Here is a 20,909-nt window from a genome sequence, read left to right as displayed (position 1 = left end):
TCTTCCAGTATCAGACTCAATTATTACCAGTTTTAAACCCATGTCTTAAAGATGACAAACATCTCAATAGCACAATGTCATAATCACATAATTTCATTATCAGTTCAGTAATGACAGGAGAGCGTGCTGGACAAACACCACACACGGAAGAGATGAAACCACTTCCTACATCAATGCAAGTTTTGAAGGCTTGCTATTGCACATCTCATGTTGACATAATGAACTTTCCATTTTGAACTGTTTCTCTCATTGACCCAAAAGACATAAATACAGTGCCAAAGCTTATGCTTCTTCATATGCTTTTGTTATGATACATACTAGCAAACTACTTCCCTTAAAAACATTTGTTTGAATGAATGATCTAATAAACCCTATTATAAGAACAAACCTTATCACTTTTTGCCACTTTTTAATAAAAACTGCGATTCAATCTCTCCACTGTGATTTAAATTTAGTCTTGCAAGTTAATCCAACTTAAGAGACTGAAAAGTGAGTAAATACTGCCCCATATAAATTCTTTTAAAGTATGGGAATAATTCAACAGTCAGAACGCTTAATTCTGTTATAATCAACTGAAGTCTTGTATACCCATTAAATTTAAAAACAATGCATTTTTTTCTTCAGTACAAATTATTAATGATTTTCATATCAATATGTTTTTATCATATAGTCTAAAGACACTCTAATAACTCAGATAATTTTTAAAATGGCTCACTGTATCATCCCCACCTGTCTTAGTTTAAGTAACAGCAATGAAGCAATATAACCTAGGTGTTTATGTGCAGAGTTCTCATTTGTTTATTTCTTGTCCCAAATGCTGCTTGAGAATCTGTGGATAATTTTTGACGGGCCACAATGCTTCCTCTAGCACTACTGCCTAGTCTCGTCCCTGCATAAAGTTAATGAATCAGGAAAACTGAAGCAGAAGTTCAGCCCTCTTTTCACATAATGCTGGGAATACAACCTTCAAAACCATTAAATTAGTTTGGAAATTCAACCAACACACTTGCCATTTTTGTGTGGCTTTAGCACACTGAATCACCTGCAAATTCAGTTTCACTAGCTAGCACACTGTGGTCATCTTATAGTGTTCCCATTTGCTGATAAACAGACCCTTAAGTTCTAGTTACTCAAGGTTTCTACTACATAATCTAAAAACATCAGAAGTAATGTACAGCAGCAGTTTCTCTACATGTTTCTTTAGTTACACAAATGTTATAAAATAAAGTAAAAAAATATTTTTAGAATCCTAATGGAAAAAAGTTAAACTGCAGCCATGGTTGACAGAACACATTTGAAAGCAAAAAGCATTTTAGGCACATTACAATGAACTCAAACAAAGTTGAAAGTCTAAGCAATTAAAAACTTATATGAGTACTTAAGAGAAACCTAAATATGTTAAATTATGGAAATAAACACTTTAGGCACTCAATCTTAATTCTGCCCTTTAGTGCATATAAGCAAACCAAAAATAGTATGTGATTTTAAAAGTTCATATTAATCTGATTTAGAACCATAAATATCAAAATACTTCAACAGCAATCACAGAGTCATTTCATATGACAACTCATGGCTGTGAGGTTATTAGGTTAAGTTCCTTTATGTTTTTTTCTTCCTTATCGTACCTCCTTATAAGTGGAATGTAACCAGATTTCTTGTGCAACATTTATTGGTGCACGTTACCTCCATCTCTGTGCCTGTTTCGCTCTTTTTGACAATGTGGTGTCAAGCAAAGCAATAGCAGCTTTGCACAAAATTTTTTTCCCCCTACTGTCTGCCTCTCACATTCCAACCTATAATGCAGTCACTGTAAATGCAGTAGCCTGCAAGGAAGAATTGAAGGATGTCTCTTATCTCACTTTTCATTGTGCAGGACACAACAAAAGCCACACAAGTTTTTGCTTAGCAGTGTTGTACTGCAGTGCTAAGGAAAATTACACCAAAACGCCGGTAGAATTTTGTTTTGTAAGGGGACTGAAACCCCATTGTAATATGACACATTTTAGTTTGAAAATCATTTTGGGTCAGAACCCAAGGTCAGAGTAATTCTCTTGTGCTATATTCCCTATTGCTTTTTCTGTTTCCAAGTTGTGTATCACTTGACCTGTCCAGAGATACTGCAAAGTAAAGTTACAGAGGAAATTTTAAAAAAATATCACCCCACCTCCCCCAGACTCGTACATTTCTACACCAAAGGGCAGATTTTTCTTGTTCCAGGACTCTCTCACCTCTGGAGTGACATCTCGTGGTGCAAACCCTGTTCCTCCAGTTGTTAAAATCAAATTAAGTTCCTTTTCATCACACCAATCTATCAGCGTCTCCTGAAAGAGAACATGAATCCTGTCAGATCTTACAAGTAATATGTGGGATACTGTTATCTCAGAAAACACCTGAAGACTTGAAATGTCTTAAAAACAGAGACAGACAGTAAATTTGAGGAATTGTAAAATCACTCATGGCTTTTTATACAAAGATTTTAAACCACTATTTATAATCAAAATATGACAGAATAATTCAAGTATCCATCATAATATTTTTGGCAATGAAAACTGAAATTCTGTTCTCCATCTCCTTACCTGAAATGGAAAACAAGAATTCACAGTTATTCATTTATATCACTGTTTATTTTGATTTCGAGATATAAATATAATGCTTTGACACATGTTAATAAAGTATGTCCACTTAATTCAGATTGCATTGATTCTTATTACGGTAACTTTGGTTTCTGTGCTCCACTTTTAATAGCCTGAAAAAAGGCAAGAAGCACATATTTGCAAGTTTGTCTACTAAAAGATGCAATAATACCCCTGACACAGCAACACAAAAAAATCATAGATTCCTAGAACACCAGGTAGGATGGGACCTCAAGGATCATTTGGTCCAACCTTTCTTGAGAAAAGCATGGGCTAGATAAGATGGCCCAGCATCCTATCCAGCTGAATCTTAAAAGTGTTGCGGAATCCATCAGTTCCCTGAGGAGATTATTCCAATGGCTGATTGTTCTTGTGAAAAATTTTCCTCTTGTGTCTAATTGGAATCTCCCCAGGAGTAACTTGTACCCATTACCCCTCATCTTTTCCATGCGACTCCTTGTGAAAAGGGAGTTTCCATCTTCATTGTAGCCACCCTTTAAATACTGGAACATGGTGGTAAGTTTACCTATAATCATCTTTTCTACATTCCCTACAACATCTCTATAGGACTGTGTATACCAATTCCAAGGCTGGACTAAGCAAGCCTAATAAATCTGTCATGTAGATTCAATGACTTACAATACTGGAGAACTCTTGATACATTAAACATTAGAAGTGTTTAATTGGATTTGCATTCATTTTTTAAATGACATTTTAAACTAGTTTTCAAACTGTGATAAAAATTTGACATAAGCCAAAAATGTATTTAGTCTCAATATGACTCTATCACTTAGCCTCCATACTCTACTGTGGGCTAGCACAGCAGCAGAATGTCTGCTTAGAGCTTAAAATTAGCTGTGTTATATGAAGTACATTCATGTATTACACAGTAAAGTATACCTCTGCAGAAATCAGTCAGATCAATCCTTTAGAGAGCTATCCTTATTCTAGCAAAGAAACCTCATCCTTTGAAAAAGCTTAGGGCACATTTATGTTTCTCAAGTATTGTATTGGGGAGGAACAAACTGTTCTGGTGACTGTTGGCTAGAAGCTTATTATTTATGATAAAATTAGACCTAAGCAATACACTGATAAAAAAGCTTAAAATACTGTTGATGGTCATAAAACTGTCCAGAACATTTAAAAAATACTACAAATTTAGATTAAACCTCAGGTGTATGTTCTGCAGTCTTAGCCCTGCTATATAACTTCCAACTAAGAGAAAGCTCATACATAGCCTCTTAAAAATTGCAGGTAGAATAAACTTGCATCTGCTTGTAAGTCCCATCATGCAAACATCCGAAGATTATTTGCAAAAGCAGCAAAGCCAAAGGTTCTGTCTTTATTTCTCCTTTCTTTACTCATGCCTTCCACTTCCCCTTTTGAGTTATCTCTTGTCTTTATTAAAATCACATTCAACTTTTCACTCTACCCCTTTGGAGGACAGCACTCTGCTTAGGTGGGATGTAAATTACCAGAAATTTCTGGCTATATCAACATTTCAAATATGCTTGAGAAAAGAACAGACATAATGTCTCAGACCCATACATAAGGGTTTGTAGCGACTGGACAAGGGGTAATGGTTTTAAGCTAGAAAAGGGTATATATAGGTTGGACATTAGGAAAAAGTTCTTTAATCTGAGGGAGGTGGATCACTGGAAGAGGTTGCCCAGAGAGGTAGTGGAAGCCCCACCCCTGGAGACATTCAAGGTCAGGCTTGATGGGGCTCTGAGCAACCTGACCTAGTTAGAGATGTCCCTGCTTGTTGTAGGGGGGGTTTGACTAGATGGCCTTTCGAGGTCCCTTCCAACCCAATACATTCTACGATTCTGTGACAAATGAACTATTAAATCTGACTTTTGACTTACGTTTTGAAAAAAATGTGAATTATGATAGTAAAAAGCATTCTAATTCTTAAAATTGTTTGCTTCAATAACATAGATATGCAACAGAAAAATTATTTTAAAGAGGTAGCACCTCCGCTATTCTATCATCTAGAAATGTGTTTGTCTTGACTTTGAACAGCTACAAACTTCAGAGAATACCCGAGAGAGGTTCAGTGTAAAAATGGTGTTTGCCAAAGTTAGAGCTTAACAGTGTATATACTTCATTATAATCAGGAATAATTTGTCAGTATAAAACAAGAGGTAGAGATTTTGTGGTTTTGGTTTTTTTTTTTTTTTTTTTTTTTTCAATGAAGCATTTATCTTTAGATAAAATAAACCCCACGATACTCCAACTGGTTTTACAGAGAAAATAAAGCCTTCCTCTGTTCTCAGTTTTCTACAGTTCAATAATACTCCAGTTAACAGGGGAAACAAATGTCAGGTTACAGCCTACAAAAAGAAATCAGTGTACACCCTAACTCTTCAAATAAACTGAGCAATAAATTAAATGCCTATTACTGCTATTCCATCAGTGTACTAAGGCAGACATATAATTCTGTATCAAGTTCCAGTTATAGTAAAGAAATATAAGCTTTCAGTAAGAAGACTTTTGACTATGAGGAAGTAAGTTTGGGTTTCATTGTATTTCAGAAGTGTAAATTATACCACTTAGATCTTTTAAAACCGTGGAAAAATACCTGAGGCTGATATTCAGCTTATTTACTTTATCCCACAAAACATTTTTAGTGACATTTCAAGTATTTAAAAAACGAAGCACCATCCCAGTCCACTGAGGACAAAAGGCCACTCATTTGCTGCTAGCAGTCCAGCTGGATTCTCCAGTGGCTTTGCACAGAACTGAATTTGCTGTGTGTCTTCAAATGAGAATTCTTCTAGTCAGGGACCTGGTATTTGGCTTTACTGGTGCTATACAAGCAAAATTATTATATAACGTTTCAACCACACAAAAAGTCGTTAAAGAAGTTTTGTGCATCTTTCTCCTCTTCTACTGTTTCACTGATGACAAGCTTTCAAGGTACGATGACACTAGGTCAAAAGGTTATGGAAATCACTGTCACTCCATTCAAGCCAATAGAATTATGTTGATGGATACAAAATACACTATGTGGCTCTGAAAACAGTACTGTAAAATTACTGCCAAATTTTAAAACGCCAGAACACAACTACAGGCCTCCAGAAAAAAAACAACCAATAAATAGCTTAATAGTGTTACCAATTAATACCCTAAAATAGGCTTTATCAGTTATTTTCTAGTGTCAGTGTAGACAAGGAGAAATGAAGTCATTACAGTCAGTTCCTCTAGGCATATTTTTACTTCAAAACCACAAAGCTGTGATTCTAACCTGTTCAGATTTCACTGAAGTCCTAGAATAATTATATTAATTATGTTTTTCTGTTGCACAGAAATAAAATGTCAGCCCAGTTGTCTCCTTAAGCTTTGGATTAGATCTGGAGCCCTGTTCTTTCTACCTATTTCTTTGTATTTTCTCTTCTAAATACATGTAAATTTCGCTCATTTAAATAAGTAAGAAATCCTTGGATCTAACATGCTGTTTATTTCCATCTCTTGTGCCAAAGCGCTCTTTTCAATCAGCCCTCTCTCTCTCTCCCAACTTGGAACTACTTGCTGGACTTCTATGCACTGCCCAATCCTGAAATTATTTCAATTATAAACACTGCTCATCAAAAACTTTGTTTATGATGTTTGAACTTTCTCATGACCAGTGTTGATTTCGCCAATGCAGAAAAATCTTGCCTCATTCCTTCTCCGAGTTCTTAGTCTTTCACATGTAAACGCATTGATTTTAAGTGTAATAAAATTCATTGACTCATGGAAAGAATGCCCACAGTGTGTGGCACAGTGCAAAGACTCTGTTTACCACAGCTACATGCTTGCAAGTTCATACAGGTGTCATCACACTAAGGCACACTAAGTCCAAAAGCTGTACAGACGTATTCTTGTGGCACCACACCTAAGCTAGTGCTACCTGACATTTCAGTGAGTAAATGGCTATAACACTTATAGACATATTTCCTTCAGTGGAAATTATTTAAGCATCTTGACGTCCAAGATGCAAAAGTGCCATTAGTCTAAGTTGCAATGGGCAAATCACAGAATTTTGGTCAGTTCCTTCTATATTTCAAACAAATTCTAGGACTCCAGCATCTCTTCACTAAACCACCCAGCCTTGACTGAAGGATTCAAGAGAGAGAAAACACTTCATAATTTTATTTGGGTTTTCCAGCAGCTATTCATGTTTATCATTAAGTATTTGTTGTGTTCCTAGTAACTGTTTCTTATTAATCATTTCTGTCAGATAACACCCCGCCCATGATACATAAGAAACTTGCTCACAGAATGCACAATGGTAATGGTTAGCAAAGTGGACTATTAACTCCATTAATGCACCATCCTCTAATCTCTGAAAGTAAGTGAACAGGAGAAACAAATAGGGATTCCTTTCTGGAATGAAAGGAACAGTTCCCTGATCTTTGGAGATAACTGAGGTTTGTGGGTTACTTATCCTAGAAAATTTTTGCAGTCTCTTGCAATAAAGACTTATTACAATCACAGGCACTCTTCGTTTCTGTCCTTGATTGCTGCTTCACTTAAATAACGGAGCAGAGCAATTCTACACAGGTAATTAATTATTTCTTTTTCAGAGTGACAGAGGCATCCATTCATTGACACAATATCATAAAGCATGCTGTTAGCCAGGAATTTAAACTTGAGAAATGTTGCAAGACTCCTCCAGTCCTCTTACTGCTACTGTATGCTGCTCTTCTATATAGATATTGAGACTATGACTACAAAGCACACAAAAATGGTCACCGTGGACCAGACCATATGCCTACAGGTAAGAGCTGCGGTCTTGAGGACTGTTCCTTTCCTATGATGCTAAAGTCCTACAGTATTGTCTTTCTTTTTGTCCTATTTTTGCCATCACTTTGCTACGAGAGTATGGTAACAGTCGCACATGTTTATGCTTCCAAAATGATTGGAATACATTCCTTCAAATTAATATTATGGTGCTTATTCCTGGGATGAACATGTATACCTTTTTGCTTATCAATATGTCATTTGCATCATAATACAAGGATTGTAAAGATAATTCTCAATACATATGCATACTTTCCATACACCTTAACCCCTAAAATATGACATGCACACTGTTACCATTTAAAACAATCATTAGGAAAGAACAGAGGAATGCTGAAAAGAATATAAACAGGCAGGCTTTCGTAAAGAATCCATACAGAATTCTTCTATTCAATATTCAGTACTGAAACTGATTAAGTAATTCCATAGTTAACAAAGACGTTTGGTATTTTGGCACATGCTAAATTTTTCTAGTACAGTGCAAACTTGAAGTTATTTTGTATTACATGCACCACCAACCACAAATGAAGTACCATTTAAAATACGTAAAAATTTAATTGAAATTGCTCAACTACTATCGATTTTAAATATGAAATTTAATTATGAAACTAAATACACTTATTTACATTGGACTTCGAAACAGAAATAAGTTAGTATAAGCTGGTTTATACACATGCATACTATCCAGAAGTTCTCAAAACAACTTTACATGACTGAAAAGGTCATTGTAGCTTCTGGGAAAAGCTACTGATAGTGCTTAGAAATGCACAAGTCTGTGTTCTCCAGCTCAGATCTCACAACTACAAGCGTTGTAAAATTACGTAACCTCTGTATTTGCAAATAAATCCTGTTTACTCTAGGACAGTAAGTTTCAAAATGCAAGGAAAAAACATAAAAAATATGTTCTTAAAGCTATAATGATAACTTGCCTTAGCAATCCAACTCAAATAAGAAGAATTGTTGTATAAAAAGCCACATGAAATATCAATTTAATTTTCTTTCACACCTTGTGGTCCTATGCTAAAAGGACTAAAATGGTGTCTGAGATAATTTTTATTTATTATTATCTAACATCAGCATAATGAAGAAATTATAGTGAATGAGAATACAGAAAAACATATCAAAGAAGAGAAAGTCTGTATAGTCACAGATTTACTAAGAAAAGTGGACGTCATTTTGACCACTGAGTTTCAGGAATATAGAAACTGGCACATTAAGATCTCATAACAATCTTTACTTAGTCATGTTGCTTGAACTACTCCAGACTCCAGTTCACTAAAGATTAACCCTGATACTTTGGCATGACAGTATACAAAACTGCATGAATCAGAAATTCACACCACAGCACACAAATACAAAGCAAGAAAAAAGAAAAGGTAAAAGTAACCCAATTGTTACTCACTGCTGTATTATTTAGGAGTTTGAATCTTCTTTACTCAGCTGACCATAGCTTGTCTATTTAATTTAGGGAGAAAGGGAAAATCAAGTACCGAGGACCATGCAAGAACATGAACACCCATAAAGCAAAGGCACTGAAGGAAAGATAAAGAGCTGAGTTGAACACTCAGTTTTAAAAGGAGGGAAGGCCTTAGAAATGTTAATATATTATTGGAATTAATTCCATCTTTTTTGCCCTATTTCTCGTAATCATTTTATTTCTTATGCTCACAGTCTTTCTCTTACTGACTGAAAGCTTCGCTGAAACGTAGAGGCATGAGGATATTCTTATGTATGGAGCAACAACTTTGCAAGTAATCAATCTCAAAATTATTTAAGAATATCAGAAAACAAAATACTAAAACACCATGAAAATATGCTTAACATTTTCTATTACCTCCATCTCTTTTTCCTTTCCCCACCAACAAAAGGCAGAAAGTAAGAGAAGTGTTAGGATTATGCTCAGAGTGTAATCACTGTAGTCAAGAGACTTAGGTGAAATGTAAGTATGTATCTCAATGTCTACTAAATGGGCTTTTTCATCTTTTGAGATTTTACTGCACACAGTAGTCTTTTGAAGAGTCTACAGATATATTTGCAGTTTTCAACATCAGTCATTTTGTACTGTTGTTATTCCAAATACTAAGCTAAAGTATTAAAAGAAGTTGTAAAAACACAACTATTTTACTGCAATGCAAAACTCAAGGAAGAAAGTAGTAAAAATGTACTCTATAAAATGACTTTTTAAATGGAAATGTAATTATAGGCATTTTCAGTTTGAAATAAATTGCAGCTATCACAAGGTTCAACATACCTATGCAGCCTGTAACGTAACCTTTTTTAAAAAAAGTACTTCACATCTTCTAAAAGCTACTATTCCTCATAATTATCCCTAAAACAGGGAACAAAATGTAGGCACTGAAGTGCAACGCTGAACAGAGTTCATCCATGCAAATGAGTAGGGAAAGTCAAGCAGAGAGATATGCAAACACTGAAGTGTTTGCTGGTCAAACCACCAGGACTGGGAGTGACAACACTGAAGTAGTCTGCTTTTTAAGGGCTAAGACTGGCAAAAAAAAAAAAATCTAACTTTTATGTTGGAGAAAGGTAAAGGCTGTACAGGCCATGTACAAGATTGACTCCACAAAATACAACTGCAATTTTAAATGGCTTGTGCCGATTTCCTCTCAGAAAGGAGGCATTCTTAATTCAAGCTAACTACCTTGACATATTAGTCTTAGAATAAACAAGAAAAATTGTGATTTTATGGTTTAACAAATTGAAATAAAAACTACAAGGAGGTCTAGATCAAATGCAAATCATGAGTTTATTATGTGCAGCAAGGCACAAGAGTTGTTTCCTTCTGTATGAAAATCTGTTCCTATCCACTGTTGGTACCACTGGTATCCTTCTAGTGTGCACACTAAGGTCTTGACATCATGGCTACTCACTAGAAAGTGTCAGTCACTCCAGCATAACAGTTCTCCTCAGATGCCTGGAGGAAGGGGGGGGAACTCAGAGCTGTCAGAAGAGTCAGAATTATCTATTTTCCAAACACATCTTGAAGCAACTTTCCTGTCCATTCTGCATTTGGCAGATATATACACGTGTGTGGGCATATAGGTGCACATGCTCGTCTTTACATAATAAAAATGTACTAGCAAAAGCACCAAAGTTCAATGTATCTCATCCCTGTCATGCGTAAAAGACCCCTCTCTAAAATACATTCACTTACTAAAATAAATATTACAGTAGTTACAAAAACCTCTATGTTTTTCTTAAGAATGTATTTGAAACCAATGAAAAATTAAATTAAAAAAAACCCCCACAATGTCTCCTTGCCAGTATTCCTTTTCCCAGGGAGAATCTTGATATCTAATGCATATTCCTCTGACTATTCCTGCAACAACACAAGCTAAAATAGCAACTGGAACGAAAAGGAAAAAAAACATAAACCCAATTAAATTAATCTAATACTGCTCACCAAAACCAGATAAACAGAAATTGTCTCTCTTTTTTTTTTTATTTTTTAATTAAAGCAGCATTTCAAAGACCTGTTATCACAGATATAAATGCTTCATTTTGAAGCCATAAACTTCTAATTAATTGTGCAAAACAAGATGGCTTTTTCCACATTTTCTTCCCCTTTGCATACATTAATGTTCATCTAAGGTTGTTTACTTTGCGTTTTGTCCTCAGAATGTGAAAAGGCAGCTTGATATTCCACATAAGTCAGTAACTTTCTAAAACTAGAGTTCTTTACAATATTTTATCTATGTGTACCCACATCTACAGCATAGGTATCTCATGCTCCACGGATCAGATGTTTCACCAAACTTTGCGGGCTGTAACTAAGCCCAGATAAGCTGCTACTTAATCTTATGGAGAACACAGAAATGGCAAAGCCACAGAAAACCAACTGTAAATTTCTTTGAGCTACCAAGACTACACTAACTGCTTGAACTCTAAGAAATTGGTAAAAGCATGTCTGTCATATAGGCAAAGGTGTCTCAGAGAACTCAAAGTACAAACATGTAACAGTCATATTTCTGTAAAAGCCCTTAACTCACACAACCTACAGTTCTCAGAAACTATACTTGAAAATAATGACTTGCACAATCTGCATGTACGTATTTGCATGCAGAGACAACTATATCTCCAGCTTAAGACAGATTATACCCTGTGTCTACTTGTTCTGTTTAATGGGCAGGAAGTGCTGTGGATTAAAAAATTATTTTTGTGATTAAAAAAACCCAACACGAGGAACCCAGCTGTGAAAAAATGTTGAAACACAAATGTTTGCCTTTCTGTGACTAAGAAGTTTAAAAAATATATAATTGTAAAACTATAATTGAGTCTTACAGAACCCAGTTCAGTTTCTAGCTTAATTTTCTAACAGTAAATATAATCTTACATGTTACCTGACACACTTAGCTACAATTGTGTAAGACATAGTTTCCTTTTACTTTTTCAATACTATTACAACTTAGGTAATTTCAATTTTTGGTGTACTGCTCAATGGAAATGACAAATTGAACAGAGTGAAAATATTCAAATACCTTAAAAAGGTTAGGACAGGGGGAAAAAAGACAAGAGATGAAACCATTAGAGACACCGGGAGCTACTCCGTGTAATGTAGTTTGTTGTATAAATTCCCCCACGTGTGTATTGTTCATGCATATCATCCACAGTCAATGAATGGAATTGTTTTTAAAATAAAATCTACTGCTTTACCTGTGAAAATACAGTAAAGAAAATTTACCTACCAATGAACGGCTGTGGTACTTTGAGATATCTAGTCCATAAATATACTTTAAGAGTGGGTGGGCTTGTGGCCTGCCCTGGGAGTCCCGGGAGAGGCGCTCTAGCTCCTCCCCTCTTCCTGCTTGAGGCATGACACACAGGGCAAAGTGCATCCGCCACCACTTCAGTTCCTCTTAAATGCACAATCAAACCTGAAAGAGATTCAGAAAGAGGGGAAAGGCAGGTAGGAGACTAATGTACATGCAGACTGTACCTCTCAAAGAACACCAGTTACTAACCAGTAACCTTTCTTCTTTGAGTCTGCATGTACATTCCCGCAACAACTCACTCTGAACAGTTACCTTTGCCTTTTACCAACCAGGAGAAGACTCGAGGACTCCCACGAACTGCAGCATCACTCCACTGAAGGCTGAAACAGCCCTGGATACCATTAGACTAACTTAAGCATAATATTAGACCAACATAAGCAGGTCCTACTGAACGAACCCAATCTCCTTCTATGACAAGATGACCCGCCTGACGGATGAGGGAAACGCTGTGGATATTGTTCACCTCAACCTCCGTAAAGCCTTTGACACTGTTTCCCATAGAATTCCAGTGAAGAAACTGGCTGCTCATGGCTTGGATGAGCATACGCTCTGCTGGGTAAAACACTGTCTGTACGGCCGGGCCCAGAGAGTGGTGATCAGTGGAGTTAAATCCAGCTGGCGGCCGGTCACAAGTGGTGTTCTACAGGGGTCAGTACTGGGGCCGCTTCTGTTTAACATATTTATCGATGATCTTGACAAAAGGATAGAATGCACTCTCAGTAAGCTTGCAGATAACACTAAGTTAGGTGGGAGTGTTGATCTGGTCAAGGGTAGGGAGGCTCAGCAGAGGGATCTGGACAGGGATCTGGATCAACTGTATGAGGTTTAACAAGGCCAAGTGCTGTGTCCTGCACTTGGGTCACAACGACCCCATGCAGCGCTACAGGCTTGGGGGTGAGTGGCTGGAAAGCTGCCCAGCAGAAAAGGACCTCGGGGTACTGATTGACAAGTGGCTGAATACGAGCCAGAAGCGTGCCCAGGGGGCCAAAAAAGCCAATGGCATCCTGGCTTGTATTAGGAATAGTGTGGCCAGCAGGAGCAGGGAGGTGATCGTGCCCCTGTACTCGGCACTGGGGAGGCCACATCTCGTGTACTGTGTGCAGTTTTGGGCCCCTCACTACAGAAAAGACATTGAGGTGCTGGAGCGTGTCCAGAGAAGGGCAACGAAGCTGGTGAAGGGTCTGGAGAACAGGTCTTATGAGGAGCGGCTGAGAGAACTGGGGTTGTTTTAGCCTGGAGAAGAGGAGGCTGAGGGGAGACTTTATTGCTCTCTATAACTACCTGAGAGGACACTGTAGAGAGGTAGGTGCTGGTCTCTTCTCACAGGTAATGACAGAACAAGAGGGAACAGACTCAAGCTGCAGGGTAGGCTTAGGCTTGACATTAGGAAAAATTATTTTACTGAAAGGGTTGTCAGGCATTGGAATAGGCTGCCCAGGGATGTGGTTGAGTCACCATCCCTTAACGTGTTTAAAGGTTGTTTAGAAGCGATGCTTGGAGATATGGTTTAGGGGGCACTTCGTAGAGTAGGGTTGATGGTTGGACTTGACGATCTCAAAGGTCTCTTCCAACCTGAATAAATCTACGATTACACCAGGTGAAAGCAAAGATGAAACTCTAGGTGGCCTTATGGCAAATATCCAAATACCATAAATACAGATACTAAACTTGCCCAGAGATCTAATAGGATTTGCTTTGGCCATGGGCGTAAAGTTCCTCGAGTCCACACAGAGCCAGAAAGCCACCTGAACAACTGTTGTGTGAAGTCAGCTGAACTTCTGGATATTGCCACAGTGTAACAAGCAAAGAAACAAACTAAAAGACTTGGACCTGTGAAGAGAAATGGTAAACTCCTCATGAAATCAAGAATGTGAAGTACAAAAAAAATCCATGAAAGAACCGTAAGAGCTGGAAACAAATACTGGAGGGACTAAATACCTAGGTACTCTGGAACTTTGGCATCACTTCAAGAAGGAATTTTGGATGACTGCAGAACAAATACTCTGCCTTTATAAAGGTGGTATGTACAATAGCAGCCATAAGGACCTGTATACTTCAGCAGTTGGCTGAGAAAACTGTCACCAGATGTGCCACTTTCACAGATACAAGCAGAAAGAGTAAGAATTTAAGAACTAAAAAGGGGAGAAGGAACCACTACAATGCACTGGTTTTCCCAGACTATTCAGTCATGAACAATTCAGTGCATCCTGATCAGCTGTTAGGAAGCTATGAGTTATGAGGAGTGGGAACATGAGTGTACTCAACCAAAGAGAGCAACGTGGTACCCTCAGCAAAGTACAGAAAGGAATCAAAGGAACTGCATGTAACAACCTCAAAGAGCTAAGATCAAAGCAGCAACAAACACATCATATAGAAAATACTGTTATCTCATAGAGTATGCATGTCTAGCATGACTTTCACGCTACTGGCTATCATTACTCTGGAGAGTAGCAAAAACTGACTATCCTAGTAATTGATTAATGCTTTGACATAGAAGTTCCTGAGATTGCCACAGACTGAAGAGCCAGGGAAGAGCTAAAATACAATGTCTATGGATACTACAAAAGAAATCTCACATAGCAGCATATGAATACACCCACTGACAGAACAAGGTGAAATTACCCCAAAAATAGTAAGTTTGGCTTTACTGAATATTTCTCTACACGTGTGCCAATTCTGGTAACTTACAATCAATATACCCTAAAAGGAGAAGTAGTATTTTGCAAGCCTAATCCAAGCAAAATTGTTGTATGGCTTTATTAAGCCAGGCAGCTAAAAAAGATGCCAAAACAATGAATACATTTTAGCAGAATCACACACAGTATTGCCAAGAACAGACTTAGTTTCTCTAAAGGAACCTCTAAAGGAAACAGCAAAAGTCACTTGGGACCTCACAGAAATTTCCTTGGGGAAGTCTAGTTCATAAAATTCTAGACTATACTAAAATGGGCTTGGATGGAATTTCAGTTATTCTCTCTCTCTGTCTAGTTCAAGATTATTTTGTCATTCCTGACAGAAACCTGTCTACACAACCCACTCTTAAAGATCTTTAAATGTTTTACATTTGGACAAATGACACCTGGAAAAGCAAGTGAATAAACTGGTTTAAATGAAAATCTGAACTTTTGGAAGAAATGAGATTTAGTCTAAAGTATCACTTCTATCTTACAAAGGACTGTAAGGAGAGTCAAAGCCACTTATATCAGGGCTCACTGTCTTCTGTATGCAACAAAGAATATTGTTTTGTGAAACAAGGAAGACTGTGAAGAATCACGTTAATAATATTGAAATTTGAGTTAACTCTTCTATTTAAGACAGAAGTCTGATAATCACTGTAGGATGAAAAGAATTTACATGCTACCAAACTGGCAGATGAAGTGCTGAAATAGCTGATGGATATAAACTAGGCTCATGAGTTTCCAATAACTCATATTCTAGTATACTAAGAAGCAAAGCCCTCACAGAAGACGGATTTATCTTGAAGTGAAACCATTTCCGTTTTGTAGCACGTGTAAAAGTTATGGACCGTTTCCTACCCTCAACAAAAATTTTCTGTATGTTAAATAGTCAAAATACATCATTACACTTCACTGTATGAAAACTGAGGCCTGAATGATGCATGTGGCTATTGGTTTGCAAGATCAATGTGGGGGAAAAAAGGCAGAATTACTAGATGTTCACAAGCTCCTGAATTCCATGTACTGATACTGTTCAAGGAAGAATGGAATGACTGTGATGACTCAGACACTCCTTTTTCTTAACCACAACAGAATGCATGGAATTAAGAAGACATTTGCCTACCAACTCAAATGCTCTTCCCATCTAGAGAAGAAATCTTTTCATTACTTGATATTATCAACTACAGGTTAATCTTTGGCCAATAATACTGTCAATACAGTTGCCTATTTAGATATTCAGAGAAGTATCTGTTAAGAAGATGCGGCAGTGTAATTTGAAGATCCTGAAGATAATGGACTGTAACAATCAGTTTACAACAATTCCATAGAGGGAGTCATTACATAATGGATGGATCTAGCACCTCTCTGCTTGCTCATTGCACTATCGTGGTGGTTTGGCCCTGGCCAGATGCCCACCAAAGTCACGCTATCACTCTCACCCCCTCAGCTGGACAGGGGAGAGAAAATAGAACAACAGGCACGTGGGTCAGATCAAGACAGTTTAATGAAGCAAAAGACACGCACGGAAGAAAGGCAAAACAAAAGATCTTATTCTCTACTTCCCATCAGCAGGCGATGTCCAGCCACTTTCTGGGAAGCAGGGCTCCGGTACGCACAGCAGTTGCTGCGGACGACAAACGTGAAACGAATGTCCCCCCCTTCTTCCTGTTTTCCCAGCTTATATTGCTGAGCAGACGTCATGTGGTATGAAATATCCCTTTGGTCAGTTTGGGTCAGCTGTCCTGGCTATATCCCCTCCCAAGTTTTTACCCACCCCCAGCCTACTGGGGAAAGGTCAGGGAAACAGCCTTGATGCTGTGTGAGGCTGGCTCAGCAGAAGTCAAATCACTGGTGTGTTATCTAGCTACCGCTGCACAGCACTGTGAGGGCTGCATCTCAGGCAACCCATTACAACTATGATGGTGCTGTTCACCCAAAAATGATAGTTCTGATCATCAGTGTATGGATAAAGAACAGCCCTAAAATTTTGCCTAGTAGCATTTATTAGAAGGTGTCCCTCTTTTGCAACGAAGAAGCCATCCTTACTGACATCTCTACATATTTGTAGCGGATGCCCTTACCAGCTAAGAGATTTTAAGATTACTATCTATATGAGCTGTATTCATTCTCTAATGCCAATTATAATGGATAAATTAAACGTAAGATGTTTCCAGCCAACCAGTGCATGTACAGGCCACATGACCTAACAACTAAAGGCATGATCTTATTGTGATCTATGATTGCCCCGGCACTGTTCGGATTGTTTTAGAGAAGTGTTCTTTTGCCCTCGAGAAGCCTACCAAGCCAACAATAAAATTTCTTTCCTGTATATAAATTAGATGGGAATTATCTGTGTTCATCTTTCTACCGCATTGTAAAATAAAAAAGTATTTGTAGAGAACCCTGAATGTTTTGTGTGATTTGCTGGAGAAAGGATACTTATACAAATCCAGTCACTACATGTAAATACACAAAGATATTTATTTTTCCCCAGGAAAAATTACTACCACAGACAAATAAGGAACAAATTATAGAGTATCATTTTCAGATGGTAAATGACCTTCCAGGTCTAATAATCAATGATTTAGCTTCTAGAAGATAATATACCACCAGGGAGAAAGCCCTTTCATCCAAAACTAAGCAGTGTCCTTCATTTCTCCAAAGATAAGGAATATATGGACATCCTGCTCTGATGCATTCTTGTGACAGGGGCATACAAACAACAAAGAGAAAGTTATATGCAAGAAAGGAAAGAAGATTGGAGTATTCTGGAACTGATTAGACTGTCTGCACTTCTCCATTATCTGTTGAGTAGGAGTAACCTTGGAGATCCTGCAATGATTCTCAAAAGGGATAAGGAAAGGATAAAAATCAATCAATCATTAGTGACAGTTCTTAATGCAAACAATGCATTGACAGCTGTTGAAAGCAGTGAAAAACAAGTAACTGTGATCATTATAGAAAAACAGTCTTTTCCCTACGAGCCCTTGCTTTTTTCTTATAGAGCACGATAGAAGAATAATAGAATGAACTAGTAATAGGCTGCCTTGCTGATTAGGTTAGCATCTATTCCTGAACTCTGGGGTATAAGCATCCAAAGACTAAAACACAGTGAAAGAACCTTTTGGCACTTTATAAGACAATCCATTACTGAAGTAAAAAGGCCATTCTCTTCAAAGGGAAGACCTTTTCAGGATTCAGTCTATGCAGAATCTCTCTTATAGGCCCAAAGGATTATAGTTATTACACAGTACTGGGTAAAAGCTGTTACCATAGAATTTGATGAGCTATCTTCTGCTTCCATTGGAGCTTGCAGAGGTGTCTTAGCATTAGCTGATCCCACTGCAATCAAAGATTTCAACTAATTATTATACTTGAGAGAAAACTGATGCAGAACGACTCACATTGAATAGACTTCCCTACGAGCTGAAACTTTCTGGTCATTTATCTTTTGAAACGTTCCTAAAAGATGTTCATTTTTTCTTGATACATACTAACAACAAAATTACTTGGAGTCAGGTGGTAATAAAAAACATTCAAAATCCTAAAGAGATTTCAAAATCACCTTCCAACTGTTTCTGCAGCTGGTATAAACAAAGCTAAAATCTGGCAGGATACTAAGGTTGTTCAAACATGCCTTTATGGGTATCAGAAATCTCTCAGGCAAAATAATATGCAGAATGCCAAACAACTTACAGCATTTTTGCAGAATTCTTTGTATTGTAATCTCCATTGTTTCTAAGGTCTTGGAAATTATTTTGTGCTATACAGAAAGATCTGCTAACACTTTGTTATATGACAAGGATTATGTATATGAAATAAAAAATACAAATCCTTCTGAACTGACTGAGGTGGAGACAACTTTGTAAGAAGTCTGCCTAATTTGATAAAGCTACTGCAAATGGAGCAAACAGAAGTTTAATAAAACAACTGCTTCATAGAAGTGATCTATCTCAATGTAGTCTCAAAATGTTAAAAAGCCATAGAAGCTAACTAGGACATGAATAAAGTTCAAAGCAATACATGAAAAGAGCTGGAAAGGACAATTCTAAGCAGAATCACTTGTCATCTTTTGTTTTTGTAAAGACGTATGCCAAACTTCACTTGGTAAAATTTAAGAATCATAAAAGAAATACTAATCAGTACTACCAGAAAGAGAAGTATGGAATGCTTTCTGCTAAACAAAAAGCATCTTTACAAATGCTTGCAGCAATCACATTGAGTCTCTTCAATGCTGCAGAGAAAGCCCGGTATGTTCAAAAATGCTTTGCAGTCACACAATTTCCAACACGCTTGTTCCATTTGCAACTACTGATTCTGTGACAGAGCTTTCAAACAAACACTACAAACTCCAGAGTAAGAAACACTTGCACTAAACATGTTATTCATACAGGTCCTCTTAACACTTAATATTTAATGAATGATGGCTTAATTAATTAAATGTTCTGGCAATGAATATATTTGTACCATATGCTTCAGTTGCAAAATCAAGATCTGTGCCAGAACCAAAAGCTGCAGCATTGAGGAAATAGTTGCCAATGAGTGAAGCCCTTACAGTGTCACCTTCAAGAGGAATTAATGATTTATAAGCTTGAACTACTTAGCACAAGATAAATCAAAATCTTTTTTACTAAAAGGTTTTTTTACAATTTAAGTTCTAAATCTCAAACGATTTCTATCGTGCTAATCTTAGCAGACATTTCTCACCATAAGTAATCCTTTTAAGTACTTCAGAAAGTACTTTTCAAATTTATTCTGAAATTGCTTTCAAATACTTTATCTGAAGTTTATAGTAAACAACCATAACTATCTAGAAGACAACATTATTTTAAATGCCATGATTAACATACAGATATTGCAACTATTCATTATACTTCCATAAATGTGTATTTCAGGCCTCTTGCCTCCTGTTTCCCATGAAAACGAACGGAGAGAGAATATATACACACTTTTTTTTTTTTTTGAGTAGTTTTCCAAAAGGATAAGCAAGGAGACTCAGTAATTATGGAAATGTGTAAGGAATTGTAGGTACAGCAGGTTCTAGTGAATAAAGTGCATTCCCATTGTTACGGGTGTGCTCGAATCAGACAGACAGTGGAGGTTATGCATATGAAATGCCTGCTGCTTCATAGGAACAGAACCCTCCTTGCTAAAGCATGAGTAATTTCTGGAGTTGTGAAACCATGTAAAGCTCTCTGGACTAGGAAGCACTTGTTCATTATTTTAAAGATGTAAGAAGACACACATGGTAACCTTTACGAGAACCCTGAGTTATTTATATACTTAAAAAAAAAGTTGCATAAGAAATAATGAGTCTTTTTGACCGAGTATCACCTGCTTTATATACTATTATTCTAACATATGGTCTGTTACATGAAAATGTTTATATAAGTGAGTTTTGGTTTTTTAATTGCAAAACTTACCCTTCTGGACACGTTAAAATCACATTAAAGTCATTTGCTCAATGCAGTTTAGAATAAAGGCATCACCTCAATAACTAAAAATACCATATTGTCCCTTTCAAAGAGTTGTATCATCTCCCACACATTCTACTTTGAGGATTATGGTGCATGCAGTATATGTTATCTCTGGACTACTGTTTTCCCTTGTAGAGACAATTGCCACTTTAGTGTTGGAGAGTGATGAGGAGCCCACACAGGCAGCAGAGTCATTCAGATAATATTTTGAGTAAGAGAGAGTAGGTGGAATTAGTGGATGAAGGAGAGTATGCAATAAATTTTGTCTATGAGCAAGAACTGGGCAATGCCCTCCAGAAATTAAGGATCGCACAGTGTTCTATTTATAAAGTTTCTAATATTGTAGTGATCCTGACCAGGACAGCATTGTACATCAAGGAGTTAATGATCCACATAAAAGTTCCCCTGCAGTTCCTACAGCAGGCTGGGCTGTGCTTCACATCCAGCATAGCCTTCAGGCCTGTGTCATACTGCACAAACCCCTTGGCCAAAGGACAGACTCAGCCACCTCATTGTAACCGAGAAGCCTGTAGGCAGCTCCCA

At 37.2% G+C, this 20,909-nt stretch overlaps 1 protein-coding gene across 11 annotated transcripts in view; it reads right to left on the bottom strand.

Moving 5' to 3' along the window:
• GPHN (gephyrin) overlaps positions 1-20,909 on the bottom strand; it is a 299,653-nt gene that overhangs the window by 137,298 nt on the left and 141,446 nt on the right. For all 11 annotated transcript variants that reach the window (XM_086463531.1, XM_086463532.1, XM_086463534.1 and 8 more), the window contains exon 4: positions 2,229-2,321. In XM_086463531.1, coding sequence (XP_086319657.1) covers positions 2,229-2,321 — 93 coding nt within the window. The remainder of the gene's footprint in view (positions 1-2,228; positions 2,322-20,909) is intronic.

The sequence above is a fragment of the Leptosomus discolor genome, chromosome 3, assembly GCF_034619465.1.
Source record: "Leptosomus discolor isolate bLepDis1 chromosome 3, bLepDis1.hap2, whole genome shotgun sequence".
NCBI classification, from domain to species: domain Eukaryota; kingdom Metazoa; phylum Chordata; class Aves; order Leptosomiformes; family Leptosomidae; genus Leptosomus; species Leptosomus discolor.
This window is presented reverse-complemented; position numbering and strand designations above follow the sequence as displayed.